Genomic DNA, 14,303 nt, shown 5'->3' with positions numbered 1-14,303 from the left:
ACCCCCAACATCTCTGCTATAACTGCTAAACTCTGTCTTCCGGAACTTCTATAGGCTTCAATTAGAACCATAGACCGCTCACATTAGCAATTATAGCGAAGATAAAGCACCAGCACAGGGACCCCCCCCACAGATAGGTCAAAAGTTATAAAGGTAGGTATGCTTTAAGGTGTTAAATGAAACCTGTCATAACTTTCATGCTGTATAATGGTGGTCCCCATTAGTTTTTCCCCACCAGCCCTGACAAACAGATTCAGACAGTATGAAACTGATGACATGCTTCCTGCAGTCTCCGTACATTGTGTAGTGGTGACGCCAGGTATGCAGTGCAGCTCCCATTGGGATGAGTAGGAGGTGAGCCACAATGACCCACTCCCACCACTACAGAAGGTGTGGAGCCAACTTCTCGGGCTCATTACACTGTTAACATCTGGTTGCTGCAGATGTACTCATCAGCTATTGATTGCCTATTCTGTGGCCATCAGAACCCTTTATAGGAATGAACATGCAAGAAAACATCCTAAACCAAAAGAGGGGGGGGGGGGGGGCAAACCACAGACTAAAGACTGGTTTAAAACAGAATATTGACAATACAATTGTTTGACGCTTCACTTGATGTTTTAGCCTGCATTCACACCCGAATGAAAGGCATTTACATATACTACAACATAACACAGTAACACCGAGCAATTGCAGTCGATTTAAACACTGAAGAGGTTACAGAAATCGTGCAAGTCTTGTAATATAGCAGTGGAGCAAGATACTCATTCAACTGAACTGGAATATACGGTGGTACCAGTAAGACCACAACAAATAGTATTTCTGCTGCAAGACCTTTAATACCTGCAAATGAAATAAAGCAGTGCTTCTCAATTCCAGTCCTCGTGGCCCACCAACAAGCTATGTTTTTAAGATATCCCATTCAAAGAATTCCTGCGAAAATACCTGATGCACTGAGTATAATTACTGCATAAAGGAAATCCTCAAGACATGACCTGTTGGTGGCCATGAGGACTGGTATTGAGAAACACTGATATAAACAATGAAGTTGTCCTGCTTGCACATGCACATGTCCGGAGTTAGATCTGCTCCTTTCTATAGAATATATGTGAAGGCTTACTTTTGCGCCATCTGAAGGCGGCCTAAACATTCGGGTGAAGTTTCAAATGTTTCTTTCTGGACGAGGATTTGTGCAGCCTTAATTTTAATTTGTAGTTCTGAGAGATGGAATGATTAAAATAAGTCTAGAAAGCCTTGAGTTACCCCATAATGATATGTAAAGTCCATAAACAGGCCAGTTATTACATTTTATACTGTGCACCTAGTTTCTGACTATGGTGATTTCTGGCAAGCTGCAGTGACCTTACATTTCTCTGAGCCATCAATAGTGTTGTCAGCATCAGTTGCACAACCGGGGAGTGGGTAGCTGATTACATATGTGCTAGCATTGCTAGGATTTAGGGATACTACTCCAGGAAGTCCGCACCCCCACCCCTACTTTTTTTTTTATTTTCCCCTGCATAATGATACAACACTGCAGAAATAATCTTACAAAGCGTTGTGTCATTCGGGTGACACGGATAGAAAAAGGACTAGATCTATGAACGCCTGCAACATCTGCCTAAACTCAGGGCCGTCTTACCCATTGGGCAGGGAAGGCGGCTGCCCGGGGGCCCTTGCGTCCTAGGGGGCCCCTGCCCTCTGGGACACACCTGTATTTTTTGCTTTATAAGACGCACTTATAAAACTAAGTGCGTCCTATAAAGCGAAGACGTCTTCCAAGCAGTGCTGAGCACCGCAAGGAGGCCGTCCCGCCCGCCCCCTGTATTGCCGCTCACTATGCATATGCATAGTGAGCGCCCCTGAGCGACCCCCTCCGCCCGCCCCTTCTATCGCTTCTCAGCTGAGCCGATCAGAAGCCCAGGAAAGTGCAATGAGCAGCACTTTCCTGGGCTTCTGATCGGCTCAGCTAAGTGGCGATAGAAGGGGCCGGCAGTCCAGTTACTCACCCGTCCGCCGGCCCCTGCAGCTGATGTCTCCCGGCAGCGCGCACTCCCGTCATCCTCCGGGCACAGGCAGCGGGGTACAGAGACGCTGTCTGTGTCCTGGATGTGTCGTGCAGCCGGACACTTCCGGCACAGGCAGTCTCTCTGTACCCCGCTGCCTGTACCGGAGGATGACGGGAGTGCACGCTGCCGGGAGACATCAGCTGCAGGGGCCGGCGGAAAGGTGAGTAACTGGTTTGTTGTTTTGGGGGTCACTGGCTACTATGGGGGGCACTGGCTACTATCGGGGGCACTGGCTACTATCGGGGGCACTGGCTACTATCGGGGGCACTGGCTACTATGGGGGGCACTATATGGGGGAATTGGCTACTATGGGGGCACTGGCTACTATGGGGGGCACTGGCTACTATAGGGGTACTGGCTACTATGGGGGGCACTGGCTACTATGGGGGGCACTGGCTACTATGGGGGGCACTGGCTACTATGGGGGTACTGGCTTCTATGGGGGCACTGGCTACTATGGGGGGCACTGGCTACTATAGGGTTACTGGCTACTATGGGGGGCACTGGCTACTATGGGGGTACTGGCTACTATGGGGGGCACTATATGGGGGAATTGGCTACTATGGGGGGCACTATATGCAAAGATGTGGGGGATTTAATGACGGCGGTTGGGGTGGGGGGGCCCAATTCGCACCTCTGCCCAGGGGCCCATAATGCTGTTAAGACGGCCCTGCCTAAACTAGAAACTAGAACTGCATTTAAGTCTGATCTGCCAGCATCATGTTCTAGTTCAGGAGAGGAGCAGATTGATATAGATTTATTTGTGTGTCATGTCTAAACAGTTTTGAGTAGAGATCAGCAAATTTGGTAACTAAGGTAACTACTTTTGATAAATCTTCCAAACACGGCAAAAGTTTATATCAGTCCTGAGAGCTGCTGCGATCATTGGGTATAGCCAGATGAGGGCAACCATGTGTTTCGCTCCAGATTTGGCCATAGCCTTCATAGTGCAAAAGGTGCGAGCTGGCAGACTCACTAAACTAGTTAAATAGGTTAGAATCGGAAGTGAAAGAGTGAGCTCTAAACCCAGAAAACCACCAAATGTAATCTGCAAGATACTGAATGTTCAAATGTCCACCAGAGCTGCGGGCAGTGATTGACTGAGCAGGCTGTCACTGCTAAGAGTTTGTCTCAGAAGTGGCAGCGAGGTTGTTCAGCCGGACGGCGGCTGTGGTCAACAGAAGACCAAGAGGCACCACAGAATAGTAAGGAACGAATCTCCTTTATTTTCTCTTGGAGATGTGCGAATTTACAGTATAAACGAAGCACGGTAGTCTGCTTATCAGCCAGCAGCCTTTGAACCATTCTGCTTCGGGTGCCTGGAAAAGCTGGATCCAAACCTCGAAACCTGGGAGAAGGTTCCCAGGACTGAATAAAACTTTTGCAGGCACCCAGGGAGGAGCGGCATGGAGTTCAAAGGCAGCCAAGGTATAAGCCGACTGCCAAGCTTTACTTTTAATTCTTCACTGTTTAACTCTATTTTCTATACTCTGGCGTAGGGGATGGAGATAAATAGATATCTCCATCCCTAGGCCAGAGTACCCCTATAAAGGCCCTATTGCTGATATTACAAGAGACTGTCATTTAAAGTGATTCTGTACCCACAATCTGCCCACCCCAAACCGCTTGTACCTTCAGATAGCTGTCCTGGGGTCCATTCAGCAGGTGATGCAGTTATTGTCCTAAAAAAACAACTTTTGAACTTGCAGCCCTGTGCCAAACTAGCATGGCCTAGAGCATGGACTATGCATTAGGCTGGCACAACCTCTCTTTCCCTCCTCATCATTAGGAATGCTCAAGGCAGGTATTTTTCTATTCATCACCTGTGTCAGCATAGCACATGGGCTGGATCATTAAGGCACCTGCGCAGTTTTCACTGAATAGGGAAAATCCTGCCAGTGGCATTCCCAATGAGAAGGGTGGGGAGGAGGGATGGAGGGGTGGTGCAAGGTTAGGGCACAGATAGTCTAGGTCACAGCAGTTTGGCACATGGCTACAAGTTTAAAAGTTGTTTTTTAGGACAATAACTGCATCACCTGCTAAACGGACCCCAGGACAGATCTTGAATTAAAAGCAGCTATCCAAAAAGGTACAAGCGGTTTCTGGGGGGACGACGACAGATTGTGGGCAAAGAGTCGCTTTAAATCCTTCAGAGCTATCCACAGGGCATGGTTACATCACACCATCATATTATATGGTTGATTGAGTTGCACAATTCCCGTGAGCCGACTGCTACATTGCAGTGTCTGTAGGTGAACAGGAGTTGTGCCCTGGCCATTGCTGGGAGCAGGTTGGGCAATACTGCTAACACCTGCTAAATAAAAGATTATTTTAGAACTCAGATCCTGGTTGTTTAGCCTGAAAATGCCATGATCTTTAGCAACTAAAAGGAAGTATGCAGGTGCAGGTGGTGCTGAGGATGAAGGTAACTTTCTAACCTTCATCGCTTTTTTCAGGAAATTTGTTCTTTATTCTCTTTGCAAATGAGGCAGTTTGTTGCACTGGGGAACGGGCTATCACGCTCAGTGCACAGATCCACCTTACCTGGCTTATCCCTCCTAATGAATATACATCTGGCACTCTGCATTGATGGGCACCGGAATAACATCACAGCAGAAAGCCAGACTCAATATTCAGGGGCTGGCCGGCCAGGGCGGTAGTCCCATCCCCAGTGCACTACACTGCCTCATTTACATAATACAAAATTTCCCAAAAATATTGCAGAGGATCAAGGTAAGAAAATCACCTTCATCCTCAGCACCCCATGCTCTATGGGGGAATGACAAAGTTAGAAGATTCCTTTTAATAACATTTACATGGTATATTAGTTTGTAAGCCAATATGTTGGTTTCTGTTGTCCATAGCAAAGATATATATCATAGCAAAGAAAATAAATCACAGAGCAACTTAAAGTCCTTATAGTGTTCATAAAAACTTAAAGCTAACCTGTGATAGGTTGCTTTAGGTTTTATAGATCTACACAAATGTGCTATTCCCAGGGTAGAGGGGGCATGCAGTTAGTTTGGGAGCAGAGAAAAATTAGCAGAAGAAGCAGCAAGTACAAAAGTAAGAGTTTTATTTTAAATTGGCATACAAAAGTATAAATGGAAAGTCCGGCAGATTTATAAAAGTGCTTTAAGATCATCGCCACTTTACATCATTGGAAACCCCAGACTTTCTTCTTTTCAGGCGGTAAAGTTTGCGGTTTGCAGCATTTTGCCCTCGCACCGAGACATAGGAAAATGGGTTTCTGGAACTTGGCTGATCTGAACAGGTACCTTTCTTTGATGGAGGCTGTTCCTCAGTTGTGTGGTGGTCATCAGGTGGTCGCTTCCGACTTGAATCACTGCTGCCTTTAAACATTCCTTCTCGCATGGTATTTAGGGATTTCTCCTGTGAACAGAAGAGAAGTTCATTCATTTTTCTTGGACTGACCATAGGTCAGGTGTTAGATTTTTTGCTACATACCTGTGGTTGTATATTATAAAAAAAAAAAAATAAATAAAAAAAAAATAAATAAAAAAAAAAAAAGGAGCATATTCTTTCCTTTAACCATTCCCCCAGTGCCACCCTGACCATGACCACCGCCACTTCTGAGACAGACTCACCAAGGGTGACAGCCTGCTCAGCCAATGACTGGCCACAGCGCTGTCCTGTCAGTCATCGATTGAGTGACAAGCTTCCTCAGCCAATCACTTAATGACAGGACAGCACCATGGCCAGTGATTGGCTGAGCAGGCTGTCACTCTTGAGAGTCCATCTAAGAAGTGGCGGCAGCTGCAGTCAATGGTGTCTGCACCCAGAGACGCTGCAGAAGGACAACAGAGGAGTGTGGAGAGGCAAGTATAGGCTCTTTATTATTTTCTATATAACCGGAGCAACATAGCAAAACATTTTCTAATGCTGGATAACTCCTTTTATAGCAATTTTTTAAGTGATGTTTTTACACTTTACTGCAGTATTGGGTGGGAATATTAGGCTCCATGAGACTGTCCCCATAGGAATCAGCGTATTGGCTTAAGAAACTGATGTCTATAACCAGTCTGTTCTAGGAAGTCTAATATCTCTAAAGTTTACTTACATAATCTTCACATTTGGCCTCCCAATGACAGATGAGGTCTTTAAGCTTCTCAGTGGCTGTGTCTTTCTGCTGAATCATGTCCATAAGTTGATCAATTTGTAGTTTCTGTGTCAACAGGGTCTTAAAATGGAGTATAACAGGAAAATTAATGAATTACTGAAGGAAACACAGACATAGCAAAAAAACGGTTACATAGACACAGGACTGGACTGGGTATCCAGCAGTTTGAACAAATGCCCGAGTGGCCGCTGTGATGAGGCGGCTAGTATCTCCCCTGCACTTCATAGCCCGGTAAATCACTGGGTGTAGAAGGGGGAGGGGGCAATGTTTAGCGGTGGGCAACAATGTTAGGTGCCAGCTCCTGCTACCAACTATAAGATTCATCAAACAACTTACATTCCTAGCACATTATATACAGGCATATATTTTTCCAGGTAATATGCTATCACTTTGTATATTATATACTTTTTCAGGTCCATGGTGTTTTTTTTAAACAGCAGCATGCTGTGGGTATCATATGCTTAAGGTGTTTATTTCCAATTAATAAGTCTATGGGGGGGCACGTGCGCTGCATTTTTTTGGGGAAAAAAATGCTAAAAGCATGATGGGGCTGAATTTCAGTCCCAGTCTGGGCCTGGACAGACATTTACAATATGCATGCTTTTTTTACAGGACTGGCCCACTAGAGAACCATAATCACCTTTACTTAAGGTGAAATTAAACTAATTTTAGTTTAAGGCATATGCTGTAAAGGTCTTACCTTGTCAGACTCTGCAAGCTGAAGTTTTATTTTTGCACACTCGTTTATCTGACTATCCAAATCTGCAGAAATAGATTTCAAGATAAAAGACAAATATTGATTCACGCTATATATGCACTGAGCTGTCTACCACAGTGGCAGGCTGTAAAAGTAAAGTTTACATGGCAGGCAAAGAGGTCTTCCAAAAGCACAGAGGGGGTTAAAATGACCAGCGCCTGCATGACAGTCACTGTCAGACACTAAGGCCCTATCCACATGTCTGTAACATACGGTCCATATACTGCACTGAAAAAGTTGGATCAGATTTACTAGAACTGTATGAATGTAGCACTAGGCAGCCTAAAGGTCCCCCATACACTTGATACTAAAAAAAGGTGGCCAAACCCACTGCTGTAAAATTCCTCTGTTGGCTGATCATAACTTTTCTGGAGGCATGAAAATCATTGTTAGCTGCCCTCACATCTTCCTGCATAAACAGGGATGTGCAGGCGACCCATGAAGTTAATAGGCCGCACAAACAACGCAGTATTACATGTAATGTAACCAAGTTATATTACAAAAAAACATTAGGATAACCATATATATTGTGGCATAAAACATCTCTCAAGAAGCCTACAAATAACCATTGTAAACTTAACACTGCATACTAGCATGCAGCATCTCTTATAAAACAATTCAGGACAATCTTTATAGCTCTGTGAGGGGCCATTCATCTGTCATTATTAATAGAAATGTATAAGTCAGTTACCAACTGGGTGTTACCAGCTGGGGCGTATCCCTACACAGTCTGTCACTGACAGCTGGTTGGATAATGTCACAGTGTAGAGACACGCCCCTACAATTGTTAACACCCAGTAGGCTATTGAGTCATATTTCTGGTAAGATAAAGGGTATGTTCACACTGAGGAACAGGTGAGTATTCATCTCTGGCAGAATAGGAATTCAAGCCCCCATTGACTTCTGCTAGGATTCATCTAGAAGAATCCCCCCAAAGAATTGACATGTCAATTCTTTGGGCGGAAAGCAGATTTGTGGCAGAAAATTCTGCTTAGAAATTCTGCAGGGTGAACAACAGAGCGGAAATCCCATTAAACACAATGGGACATTGCTCTGTTCATATTTTACGGCTGAAATTTCAAGCTGAAATTAAGAGCGGATTCTGCTTCAATTTCTCCCCTATTCCTCAGTGCGCACATACCCTAAGGCCCAGTTCACAATGAGCAAAAATTGCGTAATTCTGTGGCGAAACCCTGCCGTGCTCAGTGTCCTGCAGTGAGTGAATGAGAAAGCCCGTGCCAGTCCGCTCCAGCCGCTCTCTGCTCAAAGAAAAGACATGTCAATTCTTTGAGAGGAGAGGAAGCGGAAGCACGTGCCATCCCATTCACTCACTGCAGGACACTGAGCACGGCGTAGAGCTCCTCCGTGGAATTTCGCTGTTTCTGCTCAGTGTGTACGGGGCCCTAACAGAGGAACAGCAAATCACAGAGCTATAAATATTGGTGATGCAGAATTATCATTACCTGTATTTGCTAACCAGACAGGCCAGGAGTGTGGTGACAGGTCCTTCTTAAAGGCAAAGTTAATAATAAATCAGCCCGCTCTGTGTGGGAACTTAGCCCAGCTGTATATGTAGTAGCACTTACTGACAAAAACTACAAGGACACAAGACTGGTAGAGTTCAGACCTTCACTCAGACTATGCAAACAAGGTCACAAACCTTTTTGAGTTTATAGCTTTGCCCTTAAGAAAAAAACATTTTATAAATACATCTACATTTAGAGTTAAGTTAAGCAAGTACCCAACATAAGATAAGATATTACTTTCAACAGGGCTGACAACTTACCAGCAGATTTCCTTTCTAGCTCCTTTTGATTTTTACATAGACTATCGGTAACTTGTTTTAATTTTTCTTCCAATGCAGCAAACTTTTCCGGATGGTCATGGATAGCTGCAATATGATGATGAGCCTCCACTGCCTGCTTCTTGATTACTGCCAAATCACTCTGCATGGAAGAGAAGAGTCCTTGAAGAGGTAAACTGAGCTCATCTGCCTGGTGGGGAGAAAGCAATATTCATCTCCCTCAGGTTCATTTATGAACAGGCTTCAATATGAAAATTCTTTCATATAGATTAAAATGGTAAACGAAGGTGACTCACAAATCCAAAGTAATGAGTAATGGATCTTTTCACACTTCATATCTGTGCATATCAAGATACAAGCTGGCCGACTGGCACTTTTTTTTTTTTTCTTAATATAAGATGGCTAGACCATTGCAAAGAAAAAGCTTTGCAAAATATGGGGTATATAGGATAGGTCAACTGTAGATTTGATTTTACACAATGCGTGCAAAGACAATATTACAGACCTTAGCCTTGTGGTATATATAAAAGATAGCAAGTAAACAGCTATTAGGCAAAACCCTTACTTCCGACTTCTCTTTAAAACCAATCTCGGCCAAAAGTGTGTTACTTCAAGGAGAGAAGGGGAACTACGTGGCCATATAGCCCATTGTGATTGCGGTCTGTAGCACATCTTCCGTGCACGGACTGTAATCATGTGATGAACACATCAATACCCACTACGGCTTCACAAACTACAGACATGGCACACCTGAATGTCGGTTTCTGCTGAAGTGCTTGGTTCTTTGGTACCATCCTCTTCAACATCTTCCTCTTCATTGGAACATTTTCTCACTAAATCCTGAAAGATCTCCATTCTTTCATCACATCGTTCTTCTAGCAGCTCTTTTTCTTTCTGCAAACGTTCACTACAACAAAAAGCATGAATATAAACTGAGCGGAAAGAATACCATAAATGCTTACTAAGATGTTGAGCTTTATACAGGGAAGGTTAACTGCACTAACTTACTACAGAGAGACAAATTCTATGGAAGAGCATACTACTACTTTTATTTGCGTTTCCAGTAAAGTAGTGCTCCAGCATAAGGCTGGCGGGGATAAATCCAGTCCTTGCTGTAATGCCTATTCACAGAGTGCTGGCTGTATGAATCTATAATGACTTTTGATCCACACAAATCCCAAAGTAAATGGGCTAGTCACACTGGGGAGCAGAGGGGACCACTTGTTGACAGAATTATAAACAATACAGACATTTACAAGTTTGATTTATTGAATAAATCCTAGCTCACTGTGAATAAGTCAAAGCCCAGAAATGGATTAAAAACCAATGTTGGCCACAGACAATACACTAAAGCTTGCTTCTGCACTCATCATCCCTGACAGCAGATGTCAGGGGAGAGAAAAGACTGGCATATCTACATACCCTAACTTTGGTCTTGGGTAGCCAGACTTGTCTGGCAGCTTTTGCTTTTTCAGAATACATGTTTGGCTAAGCTGTGCGTGTGCATGGGGCAAGAGGATTTTGGGGGAGAAAGTTGTAAGCTTGTTCACACACAGTAAAATACCAAGTTAACCCCATCATTTTGAGAAAAAAAAAAAAAAATAATAATAATATTATTATTATTATTAATATTATCATAATGATAATATTAATAATGATAATATTAATAATGATAATATTAATAATGATAATATTAATAATTAATATTATCATTATTATTATTAATAATAATAATAATAATAATAATAATAATAATAATAATAATAATAATAATAATAATAATAAATAAAAATAATAATAATAAAAATAATAATAATAATAATAATAATAATAATAATAATAATAATAATAAATATAATAAAATATAATAAAATAAATATAATAATAATAATAATAATAATAATAGAAACAGGTTGTAAATAATAAAGCATGTTCATTATTTTCATGCCCATACTCCATTACATCGCTTTTCTCTGTGTGCACTGATGGTCAACTTCCCATAGACTTCAACAGAGCACATTATTACAATGAAAATACGCCACGTTTTCACACAAAATTATAGCCCCAATTTGGCTTTTATTTTACGGTGTGAACATTGCCTACACGTTATATGCATGTGCAACCAATAAATATTACAAAGTAGTATCAATTTACAATGCACTTACCTAAAGTCATTTTCACGCTGCATGAAATGTTCAGTGAACTCTTTCGCTACCTCTTCTCTTATTTTCAGTTCCATTAGAAGTTTCTCTTTTTTCTCATTAATTAGCTTGGTTTTCAAATCTTCCACAAGCTCCAGCAATTTCTAGATGGAGCAAGTAGCATGAAGTTATTGATTGTTTCTCATGCAAAATTACTGAACCCACTATTACAGGTGAAACACATTAAAAGTAAGATACCTCATAAGCCTCTTTCTTAATCACTATCTCCTCTTCTTCCTCCTCCTCATTATCATCATCATCATCATCTAGATCTTCTAGATTGGTGCAGTCAAAAGGGTCATCATCATCCTCAGAATTCTCATCAAACGCCCCATCATCTACATCTTCTTTTACATCATCTAAGCGTCTCTCCCACTGTATGGTTGCACGTTTCCGGGATAGCAACCTCTTGTTATCAGCGTTGTTTATTATGAAGGAAACTTCCCTTGCACTCTTTCTTTGACCATTTGATTGACTGTCTAAGACCTGACAGGAATCTAATATCAGAACCTAGAGACAACAAAAGGAAAAGGAGGGAAGGAAAAGAAAAAAAGAAAAAAAAGAAAAAAGGTGATGATCGGACTTGCTAAACACTCAGCATTTGACTCCTGGCAGCTGGGAAAGTTGGATGCTGCCCTAGGGATTCCTTGAAAGCATGGATACAGCCAAAGGCCATGTTCATATGGCGTATAACACCAGCCGTTCTGTAACCCTGACGGGTCACACAACGGCCGGTATTACTGAGGATCATCATCATCATTTCTGATGAATTCGGATGCGGCGCACCCATGTCTGCCCATATCCAGATTCCCTGCTGCACACAATGAAGCGTATGGCCGGAGCAGACTGCTCCATTGTGTGAGCTGACATTTACTGTGCGGCTGCTGACATATCAGTTTTACGTGCAGCCAAATATAATCTTGGCTGGAGTGTATATTATATCTATTCCATTCATTCCAATATACTGTATGTTTAGCATAAACCAAGGCCCTTGTTGCAAACTGCAACATAGGCCACGATTTATGCTAAACAGACCTTGTGTGAACATGGCCGTAGGCTGTATATATGTTTTCCTGGACGGAAGTCAAATGTTGAGAGTTCAGCAAGTCCAAAAACATGATGGACTTTCAGAAAAATACACTTCATGTAACAAGCTGTGGCTCACTAGTTTACATACCTTTTGTGCAACCGCTGAAAATTTGAGCACATTGAGAGTCTCATCGTATGCCGAGGCAACCTGACTAATGTTTACGATCATGGACACTTTCCCCTTGCCGCTGAAAAAGCTCTGTAGATAATGAGTAAGCTTGCTTTCTCTAAATGGCACATGCTGTTGAATTCTGGGCAAAGGGAGGGAACATTACATTTTAAGACTAAAACAACTATTTACATTTTATTTTTTTTATTTTTTTTACTTTTTACAGCTTTTCCTTAGAGCACATATTTAAAACTATTGACACATCATATCCGGGGTCCAGATCAAGTGACACCCATCATTTGCTAAAATGAAGGGTCAGAAGATCACCTGCAAAAGCCTCAGCCTGTGTGAGACAACTATAAACCTATTAGCTGTTAGGCTCCATTCACACGCAAAACTGGCAGAATCCCACCAGCCTCAGTGTCATAATGACAATCGATGGGAGGCTCACGTGCCTCCTCTCTCCGTGGTGAAGAATGGACATGCCTCACGCGCCTCCTCTCTCCGTGCTGAAGAATGGACATGTCCATTCTTCAGCGCAGAGAGAGGAGGTGTGCGAGCCTCCCATAGACAGAAGGCTGGCGGGATTACACCGCGGAATTCTGCCAGTTTTGCTCAGTGTGAACAGAGCCTTAGAGAGATCCAGCAAGTCAACTCTTAACACCAAAAGATGTCTGACAGATTTTTTTATCTAAAGCCAGAAATAGATTTGAAAAGAGGAGAAAACTCACTCATCTTTAAGACCTGTTCTCTGTTTATAGTCCATTCCTGGCTTTGGCAGGAAAAATCTGTCAGATAATCTATCAGACATCTTTTGGTGTAATAGGGCCCTTACAGCTCTTTTAGCCCAAGTAACTAAGCAGAGGGCAATGGCTATCAAACTAAACCAGTTGACTGTGGATCATGTGACAATTTCAGATTTATACTTCAACTGAAATAGTAACATAATAGCCTACATTTATTCAGGGAAAGTGCTGAAAGTTTATATCGTAAACTGATAAGATATAAAACACATATAGGGAGAAAAAAAAAAAAAAAAAAAAAAGGCCAGAACTCTGTTCATAAACCTACTTGTGTTGACTGTTCTTCAATGCATTGATGCATTTGCCAAGGATCAGTAGTGATGTATTTATATTTCCGCTTTCTTTCAGCCTCTCACCATTATTGTGTGTTTTTGTGCATCTTTCAGAACCAGCCAAGTCACACAAAGTGAGTCTAGCAACAAAGAATTTTTTAGAAAATTAGAATAAAAGAATCGCTCAGGGTATAAATCCACACACCGTTTACGCAGCTTATTTACTGCTGTGATACGCAGCAAATACGCAACAAATACGCAGCAGATTAGATCTAAATAACTGAACACAGCATCAAATCTGCACCATCAAATCTGCTGCGTATTTGTTGCGTATCTGCTGCGTATACGGTGTGTGGGTTTGTACCCTCACCCATCATTCTAATAAAACTCAAAAAAGTCCAAAAAATAAAAACCAAGTTAGATGGTTTTGTTTGACATTTAAAGCTTAAAGGGATAGTGTAACTTTTTCCTTAAAATGTAATTATAAAAAATAAGTGGTTTGGTATTTTTTATTTTTCCTGTACTATCAGTTTTAAAACACTGTGATGCTGGCCACAGGGGGCTGCCATGTTTAATAGCATCTGCGTATGGTGTCTTTGCACGACACTTACACAGATGCTGTACGGCTCACACAAAGCATTGAAGTAAACGGGATGGAGTCCGTCCCGTTCACTTACAATGTGTTTCATTAGCTGTGTGCTACGCATATTCAAAGGCACGCGTAGTACACAGCTAGGGGAGGGTGGTGGCGCCATTTTAGAGGAGCCTGCTCCTGGTAATACTTGTTGGCCCTCTGTGTACCGCTGCTGGCTCAGTCTGTATTCCCCCTGCTCTCCCCGATCTGTATAACGCTGCTCCCTCCCGCCTGTATACTGCTGCTGTCCCCGTCTCCTGTATGCCGCTTCTCCCTCCCCCGTCTCCTGTATGCCGCTTCTCCCTCCCCCGTCTCCTGTATGCCGCTTCTCCCTCCCCCGTCTCCTGTATGCCGCTTCTCCCTCCCCCGTCTCCTGTATGCCGCTTCTCCCTCCCCCGTCTCCTGTATGCCGCTTCTCCCTCCC

General features: G+C 42.7%; 1 protein-coding gene across 5 annotated transcripts in view; it reads right to left on the bottom strand.

Annotated features, from left to right (window-relative positions):
* The window catches only part of KIF20B (kinesin family member 20B), a 70,980-nt gene that overhangs the window by 34,334 nt on the left and 22,343 nt on the right, over positions 1 to 14,303 (bottom strand). For 4 of the 5 annotated variants that reach the window (XM_069980357.1, XM_069980354.1, XM_069980355.1 and 1 more), the window contains exons 11-19: positions 13,242 to 13,385; positions 12,150 to 12,312; positions 11,171 to 11,482; positions 10,937 to 11,076; positions 9,522 to 9,678; positions 8,754 to 8,961; positions 6,911 to 6,972; positions 6,151 to 6,270; positions 5,348 to 5,462 (exon numbers count right to left, since the gene is read on the bottom strand). In XM_069980357.1, the coding sequence (XP_069836458.1) occupies positions 5,348 to 5,462; positions 6,151 to 6,270; positions 6,911 to 6,972; positions 8,754 to 8,961; positions 9,522 to 9,678; positions 10,937 to 11,076; positions 11,171 to 11,482; positions 12,150 to 12,312; positions 13,242 to 13,385 (1,421 nt within the window). The remainder of the gene's footprint in view (positions 1 to 5,347; positions 5,463 to 6,150; positions 6,271 to 6,910; positions 6,973 to 8,753; positions 8,962 to 9,521; positions 9,679 to 10,936; positions 11,077 to 11,170; positions 11,483 to 12,149; positions 12,313 to 13,241; positions 13,386 to 14,303) is intronic. The other variant, XM_069980356.1, reaches the window with a different exon arrangement.

Source organism: Dendropsophus ebraccatus, chromosome 8, assembly GCF_027789765.1.
Source record: "Dendropsophus ebraccatus isolate aDenEbr1 chromosome 8, aDenEbr1.pat, whole genome shotgun sequence".
NCBI lineage: Eukaryota > Metazoa > Chordata > Amphibia > Anura > Hylidae > Dendropsophus > Dendropsophus ebraccatus.
The sequence above is the reverse complement of the archived record's forward strand: the minus strand, read 5'-3'. Positions and strand labels throughout refer to the sequence as shown.